General features: G+C 49.5%; 7 protein-coding genes across 7 annotated transcripts; 3 read left to right on the forward strand and 4 right to left on the reverse strand.

The window, feature by feature from the left end:
* Positions 1-21: 21 nt before the first annotated feature.
* Positions 22-1,974, forward strand: CSUI_002404 (uncharacterized protein). Its single transcript, XM_068062606.1, has one exon. The coding sequence runs from the start codon at positions 627-629 to the stop codon at positions 1,458-1,460; it is 834 nt and encodes a 277-aa protein (XP_067925404.1). The 5' UTR covers positions 22-626; the 3' UTR covers positions 1,461-1,974.
* A 1,402-nt stretch (positions 1,975-3,376) lies between these two features.
* CSUI_002405 (small nuclear ribonucleoprotein polypeptide a) lies at positions 3,377-11,037 on the forward strand. Its single transcript, XM_068062607.1, has 8 exons — positions 3,377-4,707; positions 5,515-5,639; positions 6,405-6,494; positions 6,930-6,966; positions 7,608-7,796; positions 8,338-8,474; positions 9,382-9,502; positions 10,226-11,037. The coding sequence occupies exons 1-8, from the start codon at positions 4,629-4,631 to the stop codon at positions 10,258-10,260; spliced, it is 813 nt and encodes a 270-aa protein (XP_067925405.1). The 5' UTR covers positions 3,377-4,628; the 3' UTR covers positions 10,261-11,037.
* A 924-nt stretch (positions 11,038-11,961) lies between these two features.
* On the reverse strand, positions 11,962-13,390 carry CSUI_002406 (srs domain-containing protein). Its single transcript, XM_068062608.1, has one exon. It carries the CDS (start codon positions 13,166-13,168, stop codon positions 12,065-12,067), a length of 1,104 nt encoding a protein of 367 aa, XP_067925406.1. The 5' UTR covers positions 13,169-13,390; the 3' UTR covers positions 11,962-12,064.
* Positions 13,391-16,782: 3,392 nt separating this feature from the next.
* Positions 16,783-18,329, reverse strand: CSUI_002407 (srs domain-containing protein). The gene has a single exon (XM_068062609.1). The coding sequence runs from the start codon at positions 18,044-18,046 to the stop codon at positions 16,946-16,948; it is 1,101 nt and encodes a 366-aa protein (XP_067925407.1). The 5' UTR covers positions 18,047-18,329; the 3' UTR covers positions 16,783-16,945.
* A 93-nt stretch (positions 18,330-18,422) lies between these two features.
* Positions 18,423-20,165, forward strand: CSUI_002408 (uncharacterized protein). The gene is made up of 2 exons (XM_068062610.1): positions 18,423-18,800; positions 19,025-20,165. The coding sequence occupies exons 1-2, from the start codon at positions 18,442-18,444 to the stop codon at positions 19,068-19,070; spliced, it is 405 nt and encodes a 134-aa protein (XP_067925408.1). The 5' UTR covers positions 18,423-18,441; the 3' UTR covers positions 19,071-20,165.
* A 115-nt stretch (positions 20,166-20,280) lies between these two features.
* CSUI_002409 (srs domain-containing protein) lies at positions 20,281-22,083 on the reverse strand. The gene has a single exon (XM_068062611.1). It carries the CDS (start codon positions 21,685-21,687, stop codon positions 20,581-20,583), a length of 1,107 nt encoding a protein of 368 aa, XP_067925409.1. The 5' UTR covers positions 21,688-22,083; the 3' UTR covers positions 20,281-20,580.
* A 1,452-nt stretch (positions 22,084-23,535) lies between these two features.
* Positions 23,536-25,010, reverse strand: CSUI_002410 (srs domain-containing protein). Its single transcript, XM_068062612.1, has one exon. It carries the CDS (start codon positions 24,793-24,795, stop codon positions 23,695-23,697), a length of 1,101 nt encoding a protein of 366 aa, XP_067925410.1. The 5' UTR covers positions 24,796-25,010; the 3' UTR covers positions 23,536-23,694.
* Positions 25,011-26,020: the final 1,010 nt, after the last annotated feature.

The raw sequence follows: 26,020 nt of genomic DNA on the forward strand, positions 1-26,020 counted from the left end.
TCTACCTGTAGGCGACACGGAGTCTTCTGTCCGTATTCTGTGGTCTGTCCGGGAGTCCGTCCCTGTGTAAACCGCTAGGTGGTTCCGGAGTGATTGGGGCGCCGGACGAGGGAACGTAGCTCCCGCACATGCATTTGCAGCGTCTTCAGCCACTCCGTGTCGCCTACAGGTAGATGTAGCATCTCTCTTTCCTAGACGTCAGTGTCTCCGCAGACAAACCTAACGAGAAAGCTCTCACGGACTTCCCGCTGCAGCTGCCACAGGCGACTGACCAGGAGCCGCTTGCTGCAGGGGAGCAAGGGGGAAAAGCTGTGTTGTGAGAAGTGTATCATTCTATGCCTCCTTTAGTTATGCGGCAGGAACGGCTCCCGCATGAAAGATGGGGATCCTGGGAGTAGCGGACTTGCGCGGACTGACGTGTGTGATGGCTAGCTTGCTTCTCTGCTTCGGAGATTCCCGGATCTCATTTTTCGGCTGACTCCGGTCAATAGGTCTAGTTAGTAGGTCTTGCACTGCGCCTGCACCCCCCCAGTGTGGCTCCGGCTGGCGTTGTCGCCGCCCTTTGTCACACTAGCGACGCGGGTTATCAGTGACGTTCTCATGTTGTGCGGAAAGATGCATGTGTAATGACTTCTCAATCGGGAGCCGTGGCGTGTAGTCTGGCTTTGAAGGTTTCGTGCAGCGCTGTACAAAGAACAGCACTCCCGGGAAAAGTCTGTGGAATTGGTGAGCAATTATTTGTGGAGGCCACCATGCCGCGTCATCAAACACATAAGGAAAGACGTCCAGTTTCTTTCGGCGTCGGCGGCGTTTTCTTTCTGGCTCACGTGGCCTATCTGTCACTTTTGGTGTGTTATGCCGATGCCCACGATTTGGTGCAACCGGTCCACGCAGAAAGGAGCGAAAATGGGTCAGACACAAGCGCTGGGCACTTACAAGCGGAGCAAGCTGGTCGACAGGAAGTTCAAGTTCGCGGACATCACGATGACCAATCAGCACTCCAGTATGACCGGAAAATTGTTGTCCCGGCCTTCGTGATTCAAGATCAGCTGCATGTGGTCTCAATGCCTCCTGCTTCGATTGTGCTAATTCTGACGGAAGAGGATCAGTGCCATCAACTTCATCCTCGGGAGCTCCTGGATTTTGTCTACAAACCTAACGCTAGCATGAATGACTGTGATAAAAAGACTATGTGGACTTGGTTCGATATCTTTCCTCTCGTCCCCCTCACGTACAGATTCTGGAACGCTGTCGGCCACTGGTACTTTTTCAAGTTTCCATCTAGAGAGTATCTTTCACGCAAGAACCAGAACGCCTTCTGCTTCATAATGGAGGACCGGTACACTCGAAAGACAGTAACCTTCGTGATGAGTGTCGACTTCTCGGGTCAACCTAGAACCGAACTGCACACACTGACTGCTGTCTGTGTTGCCATTTTAACCTTTTTCTCAATGACATGAAGATTGTCTCCTCCCCGCCAGTAAGTGACTTGAGGGAGGGCGAGGAGAGAAATGCGGCTTCTTGGTGTCGAGCCGAAAGTGTCGACCTCCTGTCCTGCCAGCGTGTGTGGGCCCCCTGTGATTGGACGGCCCCGTGAGCGACTACTGGCCTCTGGTTTCAGCCCCAGGAAGCATGCTTTTCTGCTTAGCCCAGGCTGATTCTATGGGAGCGCTGGGAACTGACGCAGTCCAGCGTTCTGTAGCGGTACCGTTTTCTCTTTAGAATCTTGCTTTTTCAGGTGCCGCGAGCAGCGCACTTTTTCACTTGAGCGGTCCGTCCACCGAGGGGTGCAAGGAAAGTTGAAGAGGGTGAACTCTTCCTTGTCCTATCGTCTGTGTCTGCATACCAAGTCAAGACCACTTTTCATGCTCGCTTCCAAGGCTGGTGCTTTCCAGTGAAGCACCTGCTATTTGGCCGACCTCCAGTGTATCGGGGCGACTTTTTGTTGCACAGAGTGATACTTGTACCTTTGATGGGGTGGAGGGTGCTTCAGCTCGCACTCCGTCGTCTTCAGTTTTTCTTTGCCAAACTGAGAAACTTACAGTGGTGGCAATGGCCGCTCTCACCTTGAAACGGTTTGTCTGTGCAACAGATGCTGTCGGCTGTTTTGTAAACTGACCGTTCTAGACCCCTTTCTGACACTTTGCATTTCTTTTCTCGTGTAGCACGTTCAGCTAGAAGGATGGCCCGGGCCGCGTTGGGAGTGTTCACTCTCCGACGTTATCCCAGGAACTCTCACTAGATCATGGCCTGTAGGAGACATTCTTCACTGCCGCTCACGCGGGTACGCTCAACCCCACAAGGGGGACTGTTACACACCAGAAGACGCAGCACAAACACATTCCTTCTCGTGCGAACAAATTACCCTGCGGGTGGCAACAGATATACACCATCAGGAGGTGGGAGAAAACCGCTTAAGAGCTGTCTGTGGTTCGCGAAACCCAGTGCCTTCCCGGCAGTTACTGCTGGAGGGGTGGAGGTGTTGGTGCCGACTAGTTTGGCAATTGTCCGAGACGCGAGCTGAACGCTGGTTTGCCCTCGCCCCGACCATCGTGGAAGCGTAGTGTATAGGGGTACCCCGTTGTCGATTTCGATAGTGCGCGTCCCCTATTACGGACAACACGACCGTAAACGTCCCCCTATCACGCTACATAACGACGTTGTCACATCGACGAGTACGGAAGCCTGTGCTGTTTTCGGTTTGTAGGCAGTGGAACGGGGCTACGCTACTTACCCATTCATATATGTTTATATACTTCTGTCGCGTGTGACTGTACACATCTAAACACGAATGATGCGAGACATTTTATGGACGTTGCCTTTCCTCATGTGTCGCTATACGGACGTACACCTGTATTCGGTATACAAAGGTCTATAGACACCAGCATAAACGCATACTCGTGGCCGTAAGAGCATGGAGTACTCACATCTCTCGTCAGAGCCGGTTTGTGTGTCTACGCGTGGTCCTGTCTCCACCGTATTGCAGCTCTCTGTACGTCATGCAAAGAACGTTGCTCTCTTGGTGTGAACGCTGTGTGCAAAGACCCCCATCAAAGAATTTCTCGCCCCGTCCCCCCCTGGCCCGGGCGACGGTGTACGCCGAAGAACCAAAGCGAGTCTGTGGTACCACGTACACTGTACGCATACACGTATAGACATGGAGAACGTAAACATCCTGAATCCACCACACGACAGTAGAGTTGACGAAGCATCATTCTTACGGTAATTCAATCCAAGATCAGGAGACTAGATGTGGAAAGCCATGCTCGAAGGTCTGATGCTATAAAAAGAAGACTTTCTCCAGCTTCATGGAGATGAAAGTCGACGCTCACCCGCACAGTGGCGGCAGTTTTGTTATTCATTCCTCGATGCAAGCGTTTGTATTTCAACGGGGTCTCCTTTATCGTCCCCCCCTTGTTCTCCCAGTTTCATCGCAACTGGAGAAAAACCGGCCGCCCGCTGTGCATGCTCCAGGAATCGCTTTCCGTCAAAGAGGTTCTGTAGGAAATGATTCATGGAAACTAACATCTAGGCGGAAGCCTTTAAACGCGGGGACCTTGTCTTCTTTTATCCCTTATTCTTCCTCTCTTCTTTGCCTTTCTGCCGAGACTACGGCCGTTCTTCCTGAGTAAGGCAGTCGATCTCTCCCGAGTTTGTCACCTCGTTCAAGCAAGGAAACACGAGTAAACCCTAGCCTCAACTGTTTTGTTTCGCTCTTCTCTTTCTTCTTAGGTCTCGCGTGCTGTTGAACTCCAACTGAAGTTTTCCATTTGTTCTTCATCACAGCATCTGCTCGCACACTGGCGTGACTGAAGCAGACAACTTCTTCCTTCTGTTGGAAAGATCGCTTTTTTTTTTCTCTGGAGAGGGCTTGCACTGATCTTTCTTCTTCCCCTCTCCTGTCATCAACATCTCATTGCAGATGGTCCTCTTTCTGCGAAAAGCGTATTCTTCGAACACCTCGCATCACCTCAACTGCCGACTCACACGAAGAAAAAACAAGAAACCCAGAAGATCATTCCTCTCTCTTTCCAGTCAATTTCTTGTCCCCTTTCCTCCGTCAACTTTCCAAGACTTTCTTCTCCTACTTCGGAAGCACACCATTTCCTTCCTTGTATCGGTTCTATTCGTCCTAGTCTCTCCTTTGCTGCCCTCTTCAGTGTGTCACTAGACCTTCCCGCTGTTGTCTCTCGTCTGCCTGCCTTTTTTTCTCTTCTGTTCTTTCTTCCCCCCGTTTTCTCTCTCCTTATCCTAGCTACTTCGGTTCTCCCTCTCCTTGTTTCCTTTCTTCTTCGCTCTTGGGTCTCCTTTTTCAAGCTTCTCTTCGTCGTTCTTTTTTCGTCGTCTCTCTCCCTACTCTCTTATCCGAATATACTCAGTTAACTTCACTTCACCTGGATTCGTCGTCTCTTTCGTCTCCGGCTACCTTGCCTACTGTCGGCACTCTCTGTTCAACTTTATTGCAGAAAGACCGCCTATCTACGTGTCATCTTCCTTTTTCTGTATCTTCTTCTGTAGTTGCAGGTTGCTCTTTCCTTCTTTCTGCTATCTCCTTAGAGGGACTTGACTGTCTGTACAGAGGAGAAGTCTTTTTTTCTTTCATCCTACTATTCCTGGGTGTAGTCAGAATGAGATTAACAGTGGAATTAATCCTTCAATCCTATCAATACATCAACCCTGCTAAAGACTGGACCTTGTCCCTCAGAGGTGTGTTTGAGTTGCCGCTTCTTCTCTTCTTCTTTTCTTCTTCTTACTTCCTTCTATATCTTATTTCGACCGGAAGAGGAACACAGAGAAGGAGAGACTTAAATAATCTTTTCGGTGAATCCTTTAGGCAATAGGATGCTGAAGATGTCTATCTGTATCCTAGCCATAGCTAAGAGAGCATGACTCGTAGTAGAAGGAGAAGTCTCACCTGTATTGTGTAGAAGTCACATGGGTCAAGTGTGTGTGGACTTGCTCATTGTTGAGGAGCTTGCAACTGGTAGACCTGTCTGTTTCTATCTTTGGGTATTTTAGAGAAGACGTCTTCTTTTTTCTTATTACGCTCGACAGGGCATAAGGCAATCGAATACGCGTAAGAGGCGATATTCATAGCAGGTCGCACGATACTGCCGTGTCGCAACATACATACAATGTACTCTCTTCACTACGCGGATCCATCTTCAAGCACCTTCATCTAGCCTCTTTTGCCTCTTTATTCAACAAGTCTTGTCTTTTCACAGACGCCCTCAGAAGTTCTGTCAATCTCGTCGGCTCAATCTAAAAGTATTGTCTTCCAGTATCTTCACACAGGCTCAGGCCTACACACCCCATCTAATATCTACGCTTCTGTATACACGTATATATGGACTCACATCCTCTCTCTCTCTTTTTTCTTCTCCCCTTGCCTACGTAGCGGCTCATTGTTATATGTTGCTATTCGTGTCTCCATAGAAAGGTGTTATGTGCACACGTACGATCTGGCGCATATAGAAAGGTGGTAAATAGGTCTGATGGATTTCTGTCTTGCAGGTTGTAAGATTCCGGTGGTAGAGAATCTCGGAGCGACTCAAGATCACTTCGAGTGTATCGACTTCACCGACAATGAACTGCTAAAGCTAGATAACGTACCCCCCTTGCCTCGTCTTCGATCTCTGGTAAATTGATGAACATAGTCGTGCATTGAGGAGAACACCTTGCTGTTTGTTGTTGCCTTTCATCTTACGCTTGAGAAAAGTCCAATATAGTATGTTTTTCCTTTCGCTTCATTTGACGAGCGCTATGAGAACCACCAGGTGTACATACACCTGAGACCAGACACAGTTCTTTTCTTTCTAGAAGAGCTGTCCCCCCATTGTTTTGTATTTTGGTGTAACTGAGTTTCCTTCAAGTCTCCGGTTTCAGTAAACAGAAGCGAAGGAGGGGTCGATCATTTAGTTATAGTAAGTGTTTGGAGACTTTTCTTTTCAGTCAGGATGAGACCTATTTACCACCGGAATAAGGCACCTGCCTTCGTAGGCATGTTGGCGGCACCTACTCCCCTCGTGTCTCCTAGAGAAAACGTTCTAAGCTACAAGCAAGAAGTCCATGTCTTGCTAGGAGGGAAAGAGTCGACTCTTCTCTCGGGTATGCATACACGCCCCTACAGTACAGTCCGAGAGGTGGAGATGGGACCATGGCTCTTCTCTCACTCGAACTCATAGAAATAGACACCTCAGAGAATACAGGTCACGGACATGCATCTATTCATGTATTTCTCTCTATATATCTGATCCTTTCTAGGTCGATGAGCTAGTCGTCCTGGAGAAGGGACGTGTACACAGAGAGAAGCCGAGAAGAGCATATTGTTGAGTAGGGGATATAGAGGGGGAGGTAATGCATGTGCCAACACCTGCGGGCGTTCCTGTAATTATTCTACGTAGATTCTCTGCAACAATCGAATCTCGCGTATCGATCCTGAAGCCATCCAGAGTATTCCAGGGTTAACATCTCTCATCCTTACGAATAACAAGGTGAGCTGTCTGTCCCTGCGTCCATTTCAACCTTTCCCTTTTCCAAGCAAAGAAAGACGCACACCACTTATATAGCTTCCCGGGCCCTGAAACTGTCACCGTACTAAGCGTCATCTTCTCACACACTTCCCTTCTTTCTTTCTCTCTCTCTCACTCTTTCTTTTTTTCTCTCGGACTTCACATGCTTTTGGTAACGGAGTTCTAATTCTGCAGAAAGCTAGGAATCAGTAGGCCAGAGCACTCCTGCTAAAAGAAAAGCTATGAGAAAGAAACCCCCTCTCCCCATGTGGATATCTGGCGTGCTTAGTGATAGCAGTAGGAAAACTTCATGCGCTCATTCCTGTGTAGGTGAGAAGTCTCTTCTTACTTGGCTGTTGATAGGCTGTCTCTTGTCATTCTTCGTCGTTGTTTTTCTTCTCTTACTATACTTTACAGATCGAAGTCCTCAGTGATCTTCTTCCTCTATTCCAAGGTACGGAGATTCTTCTCATCTATCTTCCCGTAGGAGACAATCTACTATTGTACATCACTACTTCAAACGCATGTGTATACAGAAGGTCAAGAAAGGAATTCTCTCATCGTCAGTGCCCCAGCCTTCTTCCGCGCTTCCTTAGTTGACACTGCATCTTGCTCAGTTTCTCCTATCGTACAGATCCATCTACCTACCTGCCGAGTTGGAGTAGAGACATCGATAGATTAGCATACACCTTAGGCGAAAGGATTATGCGTGATTACGCACAAGCTTCCATTGCATGTCGTCTTCATCTATATAGACAGACTCCCAGTTTCTTTCTTTCTTTCTTTCTCTTATTCTTTGCTTCCGAGTGTGTATAGAAGTATCTGTGTGGGCTTTCTGTTCAGCTCGGGCATGTTCCATTACCTACAGATCTCCCCGTCCTTGTCTATAGTTTCTCTAGGGACGTCGTCTGTCTCTCTGTATGTTGTTCTCTTTCTCCCAACATCTCATCTTTCTTCGTCTCTACAGAAGCCCTTCGACTGACTATATATCACTCTTCTGTCCTGCTTATACGTGCATTCTATCTGATGGCGATGGTTATTCAATGAAGTCTGTAATGAACGGCTACACTCGATCTCTGTCTGTTGTGTCTGTAGCCAAGAACTTGGAAAGACTTTCGTTAGTAGAGAATCCTGTTTGCGAGAGAGCGTACTACCGCCTCTTCGTCGTCTATAATCTACCGAAGCTCCGTTTTCTTGACTTCCGAAGGGTCACACAGCAAGAAAGGCTTCAAGCTGAGAGTGTCTTCAAAGGAGAGAAAGGAGCAAAACTGTCTCATGAGATAGGTAAAGAATGGAAGAAAAAGGGAAGGGCAGTCGACTGAGAGAAGTTGTGATGGAAAGAAACTAGAAGAATGTTTTCGATGTGCGCCAAGCAAATGATCAAGAAGGGTTAGAGAGGGGGGACAGAGGTACGGGTAATGTAGAGGGACTATTCCAGCGTTGAGGGTCTTCTATAAAGGATAAGTAAGGGATGTATGGATTACATGTTCTTTAGCTTTACGTAGAGAGATGTATCTCTGTACTGGAAAAACAAATATGAAGATACGTATGTATGTATATATATGTCTATATATGCATACATGTATACACATATACACATATATAAACATACATACATACCCGTGTGTCTTGACCTCCATTTTTCCGGTTAAATTACACAGTTGACGTATGTACGTCGGCTGCATTTCGAGCCCATGTGTATATACACAGTTCCCAGCAACTTAGGGGGACTTTGTATCTTCTTTGTGAAGTCAATCTTCTCTTTGTATAGCGCGGCGTACTAAGGCTTGGTAGTCCTTTCTTTGTGTCGTTTTTCTTTCAATAGCGCCGCCGCGGAAGTCTCATCAAGGCCTAGAAGGGTCGTTTGGATCTTCAAGCATAACGCCGGATGGAGGAGACAGCAGAAAGCAGAAGGAGGGAGCCGGTAGTGCTGCCTCTGCAGAACAGATTGAGCGAATAAAGGTATGCAGCATACATCTCTATTGCTTCTTTCTTTCGTGTTAGAAGACTCTTCTCTTTTCTACCGGGCTTCTTCTTTATGTCTTCGAAAGAATCTATCCGATCAGAAAGCAGCTCAACGGAGCAGAGAGTGCGTAGGTCCCACAAGATGAAGCCGAAGTATTGTAGTGAAGGAGTATATACAGTGCAGAACTCCAGCGTGGATGGGAATGATACCTCAGTCGGATACAGTCGAACACAGGAAGGGAGAGTCTCTTTACACGAGAGGCATAGGCCTGTCATTCATGCCGTAGGCGTTGAGAATTAGCTCAGGGAATACACTTGACAGGTATCTTTCTTCTTATTCACACAGTTCTTCTAGGGAGTCATGGACATACCAAACATGAAGAATCGTCTGCCGTGTTCTCGGCTTGTGACCGTTATGTACAGCACGGACACTCTTGTGTATTGGGGGGTATATGAGTATGTAGTTTATCAAACCAACGTGCTTCGAGATTGTCTTCATCTGGAAGACTCCGACGCTAGGAAAGAACGGTCGCTCACGGACTTCTGCTCTCTTTCTTCCTGTCTCCTCACACACGTGTAGACACATTTGTACCCGCCTCAATGCAGGCTTGGGCCGTTGTATTTCTGTACTATTATATACATGATTTCTATGCGAATCATTCGGTGTATTGTTTCTCGAGGTCGAGAGGACAGCGCCTGCTGAGAGGAAGAGGTAGAAGTAGCGAGACTTACTTCGTCTTCGGTAATTCATCCTTGTTCACCTCATTGTATTTGGGCAGGAAATACAGTCCTTCGTTATTTTAACCCTCTCCTTTCTCTTGTGCAGTTCTTCTTGTTCTCTTCTTCTTGTTCCTTTTCATGTCACCTCTCTGTTTTCGTCTCTTTCTTTTCTTTCTGTCTGTAGGTGGCAATAGCGAAAGCAACGACAATGGAGGAGATTGCACGGCTAGAGAATGCCTTAAAGGCAGGGTATATCCCCGATGACATTCTACGGGGGACCTCGGCGGATTCAGACTCCAACCGTGGTAAGAAGTGCGACGAATAGAGAACCCGGGAAGATGCTAGTCACTACGCCCCTTTTTTCTACATGCGTCTGAGCCGCAAGGCCTTTATAGGCTTGTTTTCATGCGTATGTAGCGGGAAGGAGAATCTTAGGATGTGCATGTTGCTGGTAGGNNCCTACCAGCAACATGCACATCCTGACCGTCCATAGAAGAACAGAAAAGAGGAGAATGAGCCAGTCCTTCACGATTGTTCACGTTCTAGAAAAGTAGAGAGAACGGAGAGGCGAGAAAGAGAAGAAGAATCCATCTACATGTGGAGTCGTCTCGTCAGGTGTCTCTGTATCTCTCTCGAATATGCTGTCATCATCTTGAATCATATTCAACCGCGTGAACAAGAAGCGAGCCCCTCCATTCCCTCTAGCCCTACAGCTCTTCATGCGTCTGAAATCTTCCTGTAGTAGCAAGACACAACCAAGAGGCTCGAAAGGGCAGGGAGATTGGATCACATTGCGTTCAAGGCAGTGTATGTACACCCGGACAACCCTTTCGCATTCTCTGAGACAAGGAACTGAAAGGTGAGAGTGCATGCAGGAGTCTATAGTAATCAGTTCTGTCTAAGGTGTGAATGTCACCTGTGTGGTAGTATCCCTGGCGTATACGAATACACATTATATGGGGATATATACTTGCTATCTTCTCTTGTCTTCTCCGTTTATGTGTCCTTTCATTCTGTTCTACTCTTAGAGGGACAGCAGCAATCACAGAAACGAGCGAGTTGAGAGAAAGGGCGTTCACCGAGAAAAGTAAAAGAAGAGAGCAGCTCCGCAGTGTCTACGGTGTCGAAGGTTCTTGTTCCGCGGACTTTTTTGACGAGAGCTGTTAGGCTTCTTCTCGAGGTTTTCTTTATCCTACTCAACGAGTCAACAGTTGAAACTTTTGTGTAGGAGAATTCATGAGAGAGCAAAGGAAAGAGAGACGGCGGTGTGCCGCGAGGATGCGTTTGTGCAAGCGAACATCATCTCTGTCTCCCGTCTCCCACGGCGTCAGTTCCTTCTCTTTTTTTCCATTCTGAAGTCTTAGAATCCTTCAAGCTGCTGATTTCTGAGCTCGGTTGGAGAGGATGCATGTGGGGATCTAGAATTCTCTGGAAGTTCTTGTGTGGCCTTGGCTTACTTAGTCTCTCCTAAGACTTCTTGCTTGTCTCTCCTTCACCACTCAGCTTCCTGTTGATTCCTGGTTTCTCAGCATATTTGAATTCTTATGAATCGTGAGTATCCCTGTCCATTCTGTTGCAAGCTTTCCTGTATATAGATATATATGCATTCATATATCAGAGTTCAGAGTACGTATGTATATACGTGTTTACACTCTGGCTATACACGGAACTGTCCTGGCTGCCCTTTCTCGGAGTGTTTTGTACATTTCTTCGGACGGATGTCCGTTTGCGGTCTCTTTCTGGAATGCTCGTCCTTTTTTGTGATGGCTAAATGTGTCTGCATGCATCGTCTTTCTCGAATCTGTCTCTTCTCTTTCCCTATTAGGGGCTAATACTCCATTCAGTACGATCTGGTCAATAAGCTTCCTGAAGTCGCACTACTGTATATCATGCCGCCACCCTCCTCATCTCAGACATAGCAAGAAAGAGAACCCGATCCTTGATATTTCTGGCTTTCTCTGAAGACCGCATCTTTTTGATCGGTTTGGTTGGTTGCTACCGTACTGACCGAATGAAGATGCGCATCCTCGGTTAGGTCGCCAAAGAAAATCTCTGGTCCTTATGCAGGAAGAGGGATCCCTGGCATTTTCGAGCTGAAAACAGTCGACAGTGTACACCTCTTTTTCCTCTGTCGAGATTATGTAGAGTGGACGACCTTCCTCACTGGGAAATATGCTAACCGGCTGACTGAAAGAAAGCGAGTTCTGCGCCTGTGGTGATACCCTTGGATAGCATGCTTGATTGCCGGTTCCCCTTGTTAAGCGAGTAGTGCTCAGTAAAGCATACACCATCCACCCTCCACAAGTTTTTAAATGTTAGGGCGAACAAGTGACTTCTATGTGGAGCACACTGTGGCATTTGAGAAAAATACTAACGAAGAGACATGGTGATTGTGCTCCGAAACCAGTAAGTATTTCTGCTTGCGTGCCGAGAACAGGATGAAGCATATGTTCGCAATCCGCTGGTCGAAGCGATAGTGAAGCCATCCAGTTGAGAAACAGCCCCTCCACTCGCCACATTCCTCTTTTCCTGCTGAGAATTCAGCCCTACAGTGCATGGTTCATCTGCTGATGGACTCTGGGAGTTCAAACTGGTCATCGATCAAAAAAGGGAGTTTCCAAGAGAACCACTGCGTTCCAAATGTGAGGGCGTCGTGCTCAGAAAAAAAAAAAAAAAACCACAACACAGCCAGGCAATTCAACAAAACGCACCTCTAGGTGAGAAAATAACCGCAGTACGACTTGGAACAGATTCTAAAAAAAAAAGGGTCTCATTGCCTGTTGGCAACACACTAAACACCCTTGAATCATAAAAACAACCTGACGGCTGCCTTACAGGTCAGGTGGCTGTGAGAACAAACAAATTTTTTATAAAAAGGAGAACAGTGAGCCTGAGAGGAGCACAGTGCACCAGCCAAGACTGGCATAGGACAAGCGAGTCGCAGTGGAAGCCGGTGGCTTCGCTCTGACAGTTACCTTGACATTACATGCAGCGAAGTGGGATCCGACGGGCTTCTCGGTCGGGAGAGTACACCCGACTAGAAAGGTATGCTCTTTCGCAGGAAAACTCTCCGGGGGAATCTTCAGAACATGCCGGTTTTCCTGAACGTCTATACTCCACCAGCTGGACTCAAACTCCGGAAGGAAACTCCGGTACGTTGAAGTCTCGCTACAACTTGTGACGTCGTCCCCTTCGCAGAACTCAGTTTGGAAATAAAGCTTGCCGGGTACGGTGGTACCCCCCGTGCCACATACGAGAGTGAAGGTGTTCTCCTCTTGTGTCATTGTGACTTCCAAGGTTGAGGGGTTACTCGATACTCCGTATGCGCAGGTCGCTGTCTGGCCGCTGACCGCCGAAGTTCTCGCCTTGACAGTCACATTGAGTTGGCATTCAGCACCCTGCCCGTCCTTCTTGCACCCCACGAAGAATGTCTTATCAACATAAGGAAAGTCCTCGTTCCTTAATGTCAGACTGTAGCTCGCGGCCGCCTCCTTCTCCTTGGCAGCCCACACGATCTTCTCCTTTGAGCCAAGAAGCTTTGAGATCTCGATTGTTTTGGCTGGGTCGCTGTCTTGTCTCCCGCAGTTTTCGAGAGTCTTGTCTGCTCCGGAGACGCAAACAGTCCCCTCCGTCAAGTTCTTAGGCACTGCCCCTCCCGGAGTGTATTCAACACAGGTCAGCGTGAGTGTATTCTGCACCTGCGAGATAGCAGCAGAAAGCGTGGCGGGTTCAGGCGAACTGTCCGCAGGCTTCGTACACGTTGCTACTTGGTTGTCGACCCTCGAGCTCTTTGCAGGTTCTTCCTTTTCACTTTTTCGCGCTTTCTCCGCTGCTTGAGAGCCCTGAGGACCCACAGATGCAAGGCCAGTGACAGCCAAGACCAAGATGGCCTTAACAAAAGCTCTTCTGAAAAGACTCCTCTCCCCCCGGCGTTCTCCCGCTTGGAACGTACCACGCGTAGCCATCGGCATCTTCCTTCGGGGTACACGTTAACAGGCTTCAGGAGGACTACGCGCACAGGTATCTGTCACCAACCCGCAAACTCAAAAAAAACCTGCAGACTTGCTTCCGAACAATGCAGGATGAAGCAGGAGCTAAAAAACTAGGAAGCCCGCAAACGAAGTTGAGTGGGTGCCCGAGTGGACGTGGATCTGAGCTCGCTTCCCAAGAGCAGGCTAGCTAGTTACATGTAGCTACGGCGGTCAGGCGCGGAAATCTTGACGGGGGTCGATGGGGAAGGGACCGAGCAGACGAACCGACAGGGCCACTGCTTCCCGGGAAAGCGCTGGGTGGGACGGGATCGGAAGCGAATAGCGAGCGGTGGGAGCGGACGCTTTCGAGTGCAACAATACGAGAATCCCTTGCACCACTCACACCGCAGTGTCGTACAGATTTGTTCAGTGGGATCGTGAAAAATAAGAGTTTTTTACTGAGGCCGAATGTAAAACCCCCATGACTAACGACAGTGGAGACAGGTCCTGCCGACAAACAACGGTTCTTCTTTCCGCCTGTAAGACAGTGAGAGAACCGGCGCACGGCATTCGCAGTGTCAATGAACTGTGAGCCAAACATCCTGCCGCCGACAAAAGCGTTGTACGCGAGATACCGAAGACCATGAACCCTGAACTGTGCTGCTGTTAAGGCAGCTCGTAAAGAACTCCGGCTAGTAGGACAGCACCAGGGTCGCCTTCTGAAAACTGTGACAGCAAAGAAAGCGTACGCTTCTCGATGGAGTCACCGGAAGAAAAAAGTGATCCGTCTGCTATGATTTCCTTTTGAATCTCACAACTCGAAGAGGCTAGTCCGGGACTTCACCCTTATCAAAGGAGTTTCTGTCCGGGCAGTCTCCGTACAACCACAAGATGTCTTGTTCCGCACTCAGTACAAACCGAAATATATATATGAGGAAATCCGCTCCAGCTGTTGAGCTGGAATCTCTGGGTGCCCAGTCTTAGCACAGTGCCTTAATTTCTTTGTTGGGCACGTAGAAACTGGAACTTTTGTTCGTAGGAAAAAAATCAAGGCTCCGTACAAAACATAGGAGGAAGAGGTGCAAGACGGCGGAACGTGCCGACGAGCAACGGTTCTTCTGCTGGCCTGGGTACACTTCGTCAGAAGCCTTCCGGAGAAACTCAGCCTACGAAATTCCTAGAAGCTCATGTGTTGCTAACTGGCCGTATTGCAACCTAGACAGACTATATGGCCGCATCGAAGAATCCCATTCCCGTCCAGGGTTCTGTTGTTGACAGTTCAGAAACAACTCCCGGGAGTCCCCCGCACCCGGGTTACACTCGGACAAAACCTGACAGGGAAGAAGGGAATCCTACTTTTTCCCGTGCACTGGAGGAACCAAGTTAATCCTCTGGTGCAGTTCCTTCCGTATCTCGCATCCTGGAGAGGTCAGTCCAGGACTTTCCGAATCTGTCCGGACTGTTTTACTACGATTACAAGGGCCGTAAGCAGGTACAAATCACAATCTCCAGCGCCAATTTTCCACAAGCCCTCGGACCAGAATGCATGATGGATGTTTCCAGTTGCATTCACGTCCGGGTAGGGAGAATTGCCGACACCAGGTCACTCTTCTGTATTTGTCCGCATATGACTCTGAGGTGCTCCTTTCCATCTGTACACCGGCATCTGTATGGGACACGTAGGTGCCTACACAGTCTGCCGCAGCGACTATGCATACGTCTATCCAGACGTATCCTACATGCACTCAGCCCTATGAAGAATTCGTCTCACTTCTGCAGAGACATGATTTGGCTCTCTAGCGACTGACCCAGCCGAACTTGAGGTGTTTCCCGAAGTATCAGGCTCAAGAAAATGACCTTCGGTTCTTTGCGGCACGGCACTGAAACGCCGAGTGTATGGGTAGGAATATATCTGGCCTCCAGGCGGCTTACGTCACTGGGATGATGCACATAGTATCGCTGCCTCGGCGAGTCTTCTTGAATAGGTATCTACCTCCACACTTGCTCATTTTTCTTCCCTGTCTGTTTTCCGATTCTACTCTTCGCGTAGCGGCGCAGCAGCGACCACAGAACGAGCAAACTGAGGAGAGGAAAGCTTACTGAAGCGTCAAAAACAATAGCCGTGAGGAATGAGTCTCCGCGATGTTCGCAGTATTAAGGACCCGGTGTTCGTGGACTCTTCGAAGAGTGCTGCTACGCTAAAGGGGTTTTCTATCCTGCTGAAAGACGTAGGACTTGGTGTACGAGATTTGACGAATCACTGGGAGAGAGACAGCGACGGCTGATCTCTGTGGGGGCGGTCCATCGACAAACCCCATCTCAATCTGCCGTCTTCCAGCGTCTTTAGCTTCTCTGTTTCGTTTCCTGTTTTAAGGATTCAGCTGCGCTCCTTTCCTGACGTCTCACCTCTCCGGTTTCCGAGTTCAGGGACACAGCGAGGTCCGAGTGTAGAAATTTCTGCAAGGTCGTTTGTTGGTTGGAAATATCTGCTCTCTACTGGGAGTTACTTCTCCGTCCTTCTTCACTCAGATTTCAAGCAGGTACCAGTTTCTGGACATACTCAGAATCTTCTGATTCGAGATTTCCCTTGTGGGTATGTACTCTTGCTTTATGTAGCAGATTTTTTTTGTTCTTTTTCAGAATGTCTTACACGCCTCTTCATGGGAGCAGCCGTTACACTCTTATTCCGGAATGCTCTTTCCTGTTCCTTATCTGTGGTTGGAGATACCCGGATGTTCTTTTCTGGTCGCCTTCTCTGCTCTGCGGGTGACACGGTCAATGTAGCGCACTCAGTACGATTTCAGAAATCAGCCCCGAGGGTTGCACGATTGTGTGCCGTGTTTCCACCCCCTTTTTTAGGGGACAACAAAAAGAACCTTAGCCTTGGTAGCCCTCTCTGAGAACGACATTTTGTTGGCCCTCTATCTGGCTGACTGGACGCCCATCACTCAAGCCATCGTAACGTTCCGTGGTTTGTTTGAAAGGGAAGATTATCCGTTTGCACAGATACACACTCAGCAGACCACCGTCCAATCTTCTTCCCCGACTGCCACTCGAAATGGACTTCCCCCAGTGCAAAGCATGCCAGGCGGAAGACGAAGGGAGCTGTGTTTTTGTCGTAACACGTAAGAGTAGCTAAAATGCTGTTCCTGGTGATACGACTGGCGCAGGCTCAAGCATTTACAGTCAGACTGGTGCGCTTTGCATATGACTCGAACTATAGTAAAGTGGCGGTAAGTGGTGTACGCATCGTTCTGTGTCGGTAACACTATGGGGAGTGACGCGAATTCCGCCAAACACAGCGAATGTGTTCAAAAAGCATGGGTGTTCTGCTTGCACGTGGAAACCAGGACGAAAGTGTATGGACGAACCACTAGAAGAAAGGGGAATGAAGTCAACCAGTTGGAGGAATATCTTCACTTCGTCACGCTCGACCTGCCGAGAACTCGGACAAAAGTACTCATTTTGCAGTGAATTCTTTATTCACTGAGAAGTCTTGAACTACAACAAGACGTCAAGAAAACGAAACAAGTTCGCGGGAGGAGCGCCTCGTCCTCACATGGAGGGCAGCTCCCCCAACCCCCCCCCCGCCGCCCGCGAACTTCAATCAAGATATCGGTACAAAACGGCATCTCTCAGCGAGAGCACTCAAGGAACTGAAACTCCCTACATATCTACAAAAACGTGGCACCAGCTGTGACTGTGCAGGAGGCATTGGAGGACAAAAACGACAGCGTGGCCAGTGACTGGCAAATTAGTCTTTGAACGCAGAATCATTTAAAACAGCATGGAAAGTGATCTTGCGAGGACGGCGACATAGAAGCCAACTGAGACGTAAGATGTTTGGACCGAGCTGGAAGTGCCCTGCTTTGCCGCGACAGTCACCTTGACTTTGCATGCCCCTGTGGTTTTCGTTTTGGAGTCAGTCGACGCTCGGGGAATACATCCGACTAGAAAGGTCTGCTCCTTCTCGGGGAAGTTCTCCGGTGGAATCGTCAGAACCTCTGGTCCTCCTTGAGCTGCAGGAGTCCACCACTCGGACCTAAATCCCGGAAGGATACTCCCGTAGGTAGAAGTCGTGCTACAATCGACCACGTCTGTTCCAGCACAGAATTCGGACTTGAATTTCGATTCCTCGGGTCTGCTGCTTCCTTCCGTTCCGCATACCAGAGTGAAGGTGTTCTTCTCTGGTGTCATTCTGACCTCAAGGGCTGATGCGTTACTTGCCTCTCCGTATGCGCAAGTGGCGACGTTGCCGCTGACAGCTGAAGCTCTCGCCATGACAGTGACATCGACTCGGCATGCGAACTGCGTGCTCTTCTTGCAACCCACGAAGAATTTTTTGTCAACATAAGGAAAGAATCCCTTTCCTATCGTCAGTTTGTAACTCTTCGAGGAGGTCCCTGTGCTAGTCCACACAATGTTTTCTTGAGTACCAAGTAATTGCTTGACTTCAATTGTCTTCGATTGCTCTTTTGCGTTTACAGCTGCTTCACAAGTCTCGACTGTATTGTCGGTCACGGGAGCACAGACCGTCCCCTTCACCAGCGTACTCGGGACTGCAACATTTTCTTCACCCCCGCTACAATTCAGAGTTAGTGTATTCGCTGCCTCCGAGATTGAAGCAGAAAGTATTTCAGGCGTCACAGCACGTTGGGTGGGCGCCGTACATGTGGCTACCTGATTCTCCAGCACTGAGTTCTTCGCAGGTTCTCCTCCTGCGGAGCTTCCTGGGTCTGCAACTGCTTCACCTATCTGACAAGACACATACGCAAAGAGTGCGACGAGAAAAACGGGACCCATCTTTTGGAAACTACTCCCAAAAGCAATCTTTCCTCCGGGGTATCGCCGGAGAGTTAAACCTTCTGCGTGGGACATCCTTCTCAGTGGGGCCTGGCCGAGAGAACAAGGCGCGCAGATTCTCGTCACTTACAGAACAAACCCGTAAGCCCTCCCCAAACAGTATAGGTTAGAGAAGAAAAAAGGTAAGGATACAAAAAACGAAACTGTTTTCCGCTAAAAAAACACTGCACATGTCCCCGCTCCTTGGCTAGCTGTCTACAGCTTGTTACGCTGGACAGGAGAGAGGGGAGATCAACGAGGACAGTGGCGGGGGGGGGGGACAGAGCAGATAGATGGACAGCGCCGTTGCCCCTGCGAGAAACCGTGGACCCACCCGGCGACGAGAAGCAAAGGCGGCGTTGAGTGGCAGGGCAGCTTGGCCTGAGAAACTTTTGGAGTCTACTCTTAGCGAAGTGTCTTTCGAAGTGCTTATGAGTGCTTCGAAACTAAGATTCTTTTTACCACAGCCCACCCGTATAGCCCAACAGAAAACTCGGAAGAAGGACGTTGAGGAAGAAGCAATCTCGCGGCAAACGACGATTCATCTCCCGGTCCTCAGAATGGGCGTCAAAAATCTGGAACCCAGCCGAAGAAATTTTACCAAGTTCATACACTTTCATCCAGCCCTCCTCGGACCTACACAAAAGACGTACGGAGGTATTGCAAAATTCGAACCCGCCCGGGGTTGCTGTCGAGACAACCACAGGGAGAACTCTGGAGTCGCAGGACACTTGGACTACGCTCGCAGAAATGTGACAGGGCGAGAACAGCTCCTTCGGGATTCCCAATGGTATGGGGTAGAAAGTAATGTGCCTCCTGATACACGTGCTTCTCGGGTCTCACACTCTCAACCGGATATTCCGGGAACTTCAGAATATCCGTTCTTAGCCGAGCTACTGCTGTCGAAAGACAACTCGCTCCGTAGCTGCCGTATGAAGCAAAATGTTCCACACCGTCCGTCACCAGCTTCTTGAATTTCATTGCCCTCAGATGTCTGTGCTTTTGTTCGTGTAGCGGTAACAAGAGTGGCAACCATCCAAGGCCAAGGCCTTTACGGTAGCAAGGGCTCTCGCTTTCTGGACTCTTGGAAGGGAGTTGTTGGGCTTATCAAGGTTTTTTCTTCCTTGGGGAAGCGCTCAAACTTAAGTGCAGGAGGCTGGAGCAAGAAGAGAGAGCGAAAGACTGCAGACTCCTGCGGCGGTCCCTTTTCACACGAAACTTGACTCATTCTTCCGTCGCCGTACATCCGTCTTCTGTCCTGTTTTTCTGTCCTTTTCGTGCTCCTGTCGCTGCGTCTGACCGCTCTGATTTCCAGCGTCAGCGGAAGGGATTGGTAAGATTCTTCGTTCTCTTGGGTTGCCTGTTCTCTACTACGAGTAACCTGTATGTCCTTCGCCACTCAGACTTCTAGTGATCCGCAGGTTCTCGAAATATTCGAGTTCTCCGATTCTGAGTATTTGTCTTATCTGCTCCAGGTCGCCGTATTTATTCGTTTGGACACACAAGCTATACTAGTGACCCTTGCTTGTTCTCTCTCGTGATGTTTCTGAACCTCTCTTCGAATGGATGTCTGGTTGCGATCCCGTCGTCTCGTTCTAATCCTCTCTATATGCTCTCTTTTGCCACGACGTCACGGCCTGTTCTATTTCAGTACGATCTGTTCAGTGACTGCCGGGTCGCATTAATGTGTGCCGTGCCGAGAAGAAATGCGTCAGCCCTGGTAGCTGTGGCCTTCTTTGGAGGCCATTCTTTGTAACGGTTTTCTGCCTTCTACATTGACTGAATCTGCGTCATTTAGATCAGCTCGAAGATTCTGTGATACACGGGGAAGGAACGCTTCCGACCTGTGCGACTCAAGGTCAAAAGACGGCTGTATAGCTTTTTGCTTCTTCAGGCACCGATAGATTCGACTGTCTTCCTTAGAAGGAGACATCTGTCGGGAAGAACGCAAGAGAGTTCTGTTTTTGTCGTTAAAGTTATGAATTCAATGTTGGACTGCTGCTGTCTTGTACTGCGGCTGGCGCACACCAAAGCAGCTACAGTCATTTGGATATACCTTGCAGAGGGTCGAGCTATTCCAGGGTGGCAGCGAGTGGTGTAAGCATAGCTCCGTGCCGGGGGTACTGCGGTGAAGCAGGGGGAAGAGACGGGTAGTGTGTTCGAAGAGCATGCCTTCTTTCTATTTGGATGAGAGACCAGAATGCGTGTATCATCCGGAGAAACGCTACCGACAACACCCAGCTGGGCGCGACGCCTCCCTCTTTTTGCTGAGGCTTCACCCCAATAAACATGGATTCTTCGTCCGCCGAGGGAGTGCTGGAGTTCTAAAACTGCACACCAAAGAGGGAAAAGTTTCCCAGGCCGCACTGCCCCCTGAGTGTGAGGGCGGGGTGCTCCGTTGATCAATAACCTTGAAAACAAAACAAGACCCTTCGGAGCAAACTCACCTAACCGAGATTGCGCACAGATCTACAAAAGACGTGACCACATACAGGAGACACTGAACGATAAAAACGCGAATGTAGTGATCGACTAACAAACATCTGTGCTTTGCAAACCAGAAATATCGGTCAAACCAATGAAGAAAATGCGCCTAACGAGACCGCAACATAAAAGCTAATGGTAGCATAAGATATCTCAAATGCACCGGAACCGTTCTGCTTCGGCCTGACAGTCACCTTGACATTGCATGCAGAGGTCTGGGATTTAGATTCAGCCTTCGCCGCCGGAACACATCCAACTAAGAAGAACTGCTCCTTCTCGGGAAAGTTCTCTGGTGGAATCGTCAGAACATGCTGGCCTCCCTCAGCTCCAGTAGTCCACCATTCGGACGTGAACGCAGGAAGGATACTCCCGTACGCAACAGTTGTTTGGCATTTGGTCACGTCGCTCCCTGGACAGAATTCAGTATTGAATGTCGATTCCCCGGGTACGCTAGTACCGTCGTTGCCGCATACGAGGGCGAAGGAGTTTTTCTCCTGTGTCATCGTGATCTCGAGGACTGAGGGATTGCTCGACTCGCCGTACGCGCAGGTGGCTACCTGGCCACTAACGGTGGAAGCCCTTGCCTTGACGGTTACGTTGACTCGGCATTCAAAATTCTTCGTGCTGTTTTCCATGCACCCCACAAGGAATGTTTTGTCAAGGTACGGAAAGTCTTTCTTTCCTATCTCCAAGCTGTACGTTTTCTTGCCGTTCGCCTCCGCGGGGGCCCATACAATGTTTGTCTCCGAACCAAGTAAATCTTTGACTTTGACTGTAGCTGGCTCTTTTTTCTGTTTGACGGATTCTTCACAGGATGCAAGTGTATTCGCTGGCGTGGAGGCGCAGACAGTCCCGTCCGTCAGGGTACTCGGGACTGCCGCACCGGCAGTATAGCCGGTACAAGCCAGCGTGAGTGTATTCTCCGCCTCCGAAATAGCAGCAGAAAGGATGACAGGTGAAGTCTCTGTGGAAGGCTTCGTACACGTCGCGACCTGACTCTCGACTTTCGATGTGGCTTGGTTTTGTGAGGAAGCCTCGTCTGCGTTTGCGGCTGTTGGAAGTGCCCGAAAAGACATGGAGACGACGACGGCGACGACCAAGACCGGAATAGCCTTACGAAGAGCGCTTCCGGAAGGACCGTGTGGCTTGACGCCTTGTCGAACTCGGAGTGTTTCACCCTCGGCTCGTGACATTTTCCTTTGTGGGGCGTGTCACTGAATTCGAGAGAACAGCGCAAGCGGGTTGCTGTCACGCAGCTCGGCATTGCAGAAATAACCCGCAGCTCCTCCTGAAACGCTGGAGGAGGTGCAACAAGAAAAACAGGAGGCGTTCATGAAAGGAAACTGACTGTCCCGTTGGCACGGACGCGGTGCTCGTTTTCCCGGCGCTGTCTAGCTAGCCACCGGTCGCTAGCCGGGCCCGGAACGGGGAAGCTGACGGAGGAGGATCCGGAAGGGACAGAGCCAACCAGCGGGGAGGGCCATAGCGCCATCCGAAAACCGTGGACCGGGCGTGCTGGGAAGGGGAGAGCCGCGTCTGGGGAAGAGAGGACACGCGTCAGCTTAAATCGGGAGTCTTTTGGGCTGCACTCACAGAGAGTTGTCCTTCTATTTCTCTGATGGCACGCAGGACAGAGGAGTCGTAAAACTGGTGGGACTCTCCGAGGAAGACCGCCAACGAAGACAGGACATGCTGAGGGAACAGTAAGCATTCTTTCGCCTTGAAGCGGAGTCAGTGAAAAACCTTCAGAATCCCATCCCACTGACTTTCACCATGTCAAGACGTCGTAAAGCCACGCTCCTGCATTCTACTTGAGGACTGCGTGCGAAGTACTGTAGATCCCGAGTTTTGCTGTGGCTGTAAAGAAAGTGCTGCGTGAAACTATCAAAACAGCTCGGGAAGGACTTTGTGGGCGGCCCTAAATAAGCAAGATCGCGCTGGGAAGATAGCAACAAGACAGAAAGAATAGAGTACGTACGCCTCCAGGTTTTTCCTGTCGCGGAAACAAGAAAGTCATTCATCTAAGTCGTTTCTTTTTCGCGTCCCGCATTTCTTGGTGAGGGCAGCCGAGAAATTCAGGAGAGCTTCTTCGAACTATCTCTGTAGCGTCACAAGACATCTTGTTGCCCATCTTCTGTACGGATCAGAATATCCAACACCGCCTTTGTACGCTGTAGTGCTTTTGAACGTAGGCTCTTCAAGACGGCACTTCTCTGCTCACACACGGTGAGTAGATAACCTATATACAGTGTTTCTCTATAAGATTTCTAGTAGTTAGATATGTAGACATATATATATATATATAAACGTACAACTGTGTACGTCTCCGTTCTCCTCTCCAAGCACATCTCAGGTGGAGGCGACCGAGAGGGTTTTTTGACTTTCTGAGTAGAAAAACTGGAGGCAATTACTCAGATCTAAGCGACTCGAACGCTGAAACCTCTCTACTCCAAACGCTCGGAGCAGCAGGTAGATCAGTTTCCTGGGTTGAACTCTGCATTCGCTGTCAAGGAAAGGCGAGGTCGCCTTGATTGGCAGGAATCGTCTCGCGTTCTTCTGTATCTCGTGACTGAGTGACACTGCACTCACCACAGTTACTTTAGGGAAAGGTAGGAGTAGCTATGCCATAATAAGGCCAGAGCCGTCGTTGCCACTCCACATGAAGTCCATGTGAGGAATCGCCCCGATAGATGTTTCGCTCCGTCTGCACGCCATGAGACCGGAGTCCGAGCAGCTCGTGAGTTTTGAGCAGAAAGCAAACTAAATATCGAGTGCTCTTGACGAACACATCCTTACTGAATCTATCTGTCTAACTACACTGTTCCATTTCTACGCAGATCCTGGACCGAAAGCCACGGAATTGCAGACACGTCAACTTTGGCGCACGTGTTGGACATGGAAAACTCAGTACTACAGAAGTCTGTATGGCATAACGGTGGAAGGGCAGGGAGAGAGAGAGGAGAATGAATGGCTCTAGAAGATTCCCATTGTTCACAATAAAACGCTGTTGATAGTCAACGCACAAACAGAACCTCCGGGACAGCCAGCTTTCCAGAGGAAAAAAAAAGAAAAGCAAAACGGGAGTCTGCTCCTGACGGGCACATGAGAAGAGAATTCGTAAACCTCGCACATGCAAACGCAGTACGGCAAGCACCCGACGCACGAAAAAAAGACTGTCTTCGGAGTGACAAGTCATTCGGCTACGGACCGAACAGCTCTGGCCAGAACAACCACACAGAAGACGCCAGTGTGAGGGCGAAGATGTAAAGGCCAGCCGCGGCATGAGCCGCATTGGAATCGGGTTGCTTTGGTGTAAGAGTCACTTTGACACTGCATGCAGGGGTTTGAGACTTAGTCCCAGTCTCCGTCCGGGCAACACAACCGACTAGAAAGGTCTGCTCCTTAGTGGGATAATGTTGTTCTGGAATCGTCAGAGTATGCTGGGTACCATCGGTGCTGCTAGTCCACCACTCGGACGCAAACCCAGGAAGAATACTTCCGTATGTCGAAGTTGTTCGACACTCGCCCACGTCGTCGCCTGGACAGAACTCTGCCTTGAATTGCGCCGGTACGCTGGTACCGTCCTTGCCGCACACTAGAGTGAAGAAGTTTTTCTCCTGTGTCATCTTGATCTGGAGAGCTGAGGGGTTACTTGACTCGCCGTACGAGCACGTAGCTACCTGGCCACTGACGGTGGAAGCTCTTGCCTCGACGGTCACATTGACTTGGCATGCGAAGTCGTCCGCAGAATTCTTCGTGCACCCCACAAAGAATGATTTATCGGCGTACGGAAAATCTTTCTTCTCGATTGTCAGGTCGTAACTTGCGCTCGGATTCTTTTGCTTGGGAACCCACACAATTTGGCTTTCACTGCCAAGCAACTGGGAGACCGTGGTTGTTTCCTTGGAACCGCTGTTTTCTTTGCAAGCCTTGAGGGTCTTCCCTTGCCCGGACACACAGACCGTCCCCTGTTCCAAGGTGCTTGGGACTGCTGAGACCTCAGCCCCATTACAGGCCAGAGTGAGTGTATTTTTCGCCTCCGAGATAGTGACAGAAACTGGCTCAGGTCCCGTCTTCTTAGAGGGCTCCGGACACGTGGCCACTTGGCTCTCTACCGTTGTGCTCGTACCAGGCGCTGTGGGGATGGTGTCTACCGCGTCTTCGAGTGCTTGATTTTGCTGAGTCGACGCGAGGAAGCTGAGGAGCACGACTGAAATAGTCTTCCGAAGAATTCTTCTCAAAGAATTCTGTCTTCCGGGGTGCTGCCGGGGTTGGAGTGGACAACCGTTCGCTAGCGACATCTTTCTTCCTAAGCGGAATGACAGTAAGCTTGAGGAAGACACGCGCTGTTTCGATCAGCTACTTCGCCACCTTCACAGAAAGCCGTCATGACAAGATGCTGTGAGAATAGTGAAGTAAAAGAAGTAGGTGCACATCAAATAAATATGAGTGCCCGAACTCACGAGGACACGACTCCCGCTTCACCGGCGCTGACGCGCTAGCTACGGATCGTTACTCCATCCGGGAGTGGGGAGACTCACGGGAGAGAACGGGGAAGGGACGGCACAGCTCGACGGGCCATAGCGGCACCGTGTCGCGGCGTTGTTCCGACTGCGGACGGTGGGAGGACGCCCAAGTCCCAGCTCCACCGTAGGATTTCTTGAATCACTAAGGAGAGTGTCTTTCAGTTTTTTGTCGGGCTCATAGAAATCAATTCCTCCGCTGAAACTGAAAAGAAATATTCAAGGAAGAACGCTCGTCAAGATGGAGCTTGACGGGATGGAAGAGCTGCTCTTGTGCCTTGTAGTCTACTTGGTGAGGAGCCTTCCAAACCCCGTCTACTGTATTTCGTCACAGCAAGATGGTGTCAACCAACCCTCTTGCGTCCGACACATAAATCGTGAGCGGGGCACAGACAAATTCTCCTTTTGCTACTAAATAATGAAAAAACTGCCTTCTTATACTTCACACACAGATCAGAATATCCAGAGCTGGGCCAACGGCTTTTGCACACCTTCGTGGCAAAGGAAGTTTCCGAGATCTACTTCAAGAAAAGATGCTGCAAGAGTCAGCCTTAAGCCGGAGCCTGAGGAGCATGTCCCCGCTGAGAGAGAAGAAAAAAGTAAAGGCTAGTTGCTTAACCACCCTCAGGCCAGGGTGTATCCCTATATCATCATAGTAGCCATGGTATGTGTGTAGTAAGCTCTTTAGCACGGACGCATCTCCCGTGAAGACTGCACAGCACGTCACGAAATTTCTCCGCACTGCTGCGGGTGTTCATTGCAGTCAATAAAAACAGGAACATGGGCGATACCAAACACGCGAAAAGAGCAGTGGGTTGTCCTACTACCCACAGTTCCACATCGGAGCCGCATCTTCTCTCCCGAGTTTCAGCTATGCGCAGTGCCTAATGAATACTTTGAAGTGGCGATCTGAAATCATGTCCCGCCGTGAAACATGTGTGAAAAACAAGCGCGTGAGAACACGGACTGGTGAAAGGCGAAAGAAACAAGTCTCTGAGATTTC

The sequence above is a fragment of the Cystoisospora suis genome (assembly GCF_002600585.1).
Source record: "Cystoisospora suis strain Wien I chromosome Unknown contig_1020, whole genome shotgun sequence".
NCBI lineage: Eukaryota > Apicomplexa > Conoidasida > Eucoccidiorida > Sarcocystidae > Cystoisospora > Cystoisospora suis.

Excerpts from the sequence above, each read along its gene's own strand:
- CSUI_002404 (XM_068062606.1), top strand. The coding sequence starts at position 627 with ATGACTTCTCAATCGGGAGCCGTGGCGTGTAGTCTGGCTTTGAAGGTT.
- CSUI_002405 (XM_068062607.1), top strand. The coding sequence starts at position 4,629 with ATGAGATTAACAGTGGAATTAATCCTTCAATCCTATCAATACATCAAC. Across the intron at positions 4,708-5,514 it reads CTGGACCTTGTCCCTCAGAG|GTTGTAAGATTCCGGTGGTA; the intron begins GTGTGTTTGAGT and ends TCTGTCTTGCAG. Across the intron at positions 6,967-7,607 it reads TCTTCTTCCTCTATTCCAAG|CCAAGAACTTGGAAAGACTT; the intron begins GTACGGAGATTC and ends TTGTGTCTGTAG.
- CSUI_002406 (XM_068062608.1), bottom strand. The coding sequence starts at position 13,168 with ATGCCGATGGCTACGCGTGGTACGTTCCAAGCGGGAGAACGCCGGGGG.
- CSUI_002407 (XM_068062609.1), bottom strand. The coding sequence starts at position 18,046 with ATGTCCCACGCAGAAGGTTTAACTCTCCGGCGATACCCCGGAGGAAAG.
- CSUI_002408 (XM_068062610.1), top strand. The coding sequence starts at position 18,442 with ATGAGTGCTTCGAAACTAAGATTCTTTTTACCACAGCCCACCCGTATA. Across the intron at positions 18,801-19,024 it reads CTCCTTCGGGATTCCCAATG|CGGTAACAAGAGTGGCAACC; the intron begins GTATGGGGTAGA and ends TTGTTCGTGTAG.
- CSUI_002409 (XM_068062611.1), bottom strand. The coding sequence starts at position 21,687 with ATGTCACGAGCCGAGGGTGAAACACTCCGAGTTCGACAAGGCGTCAAG.
- CSUI_002410 (XM_068062612.1), bottom strand. The coding sequence starts at position 24,795 with ATGTCGCTAGCGAACGGTTGTCCACTCCAACCCCGGCAGCACCCCGGA.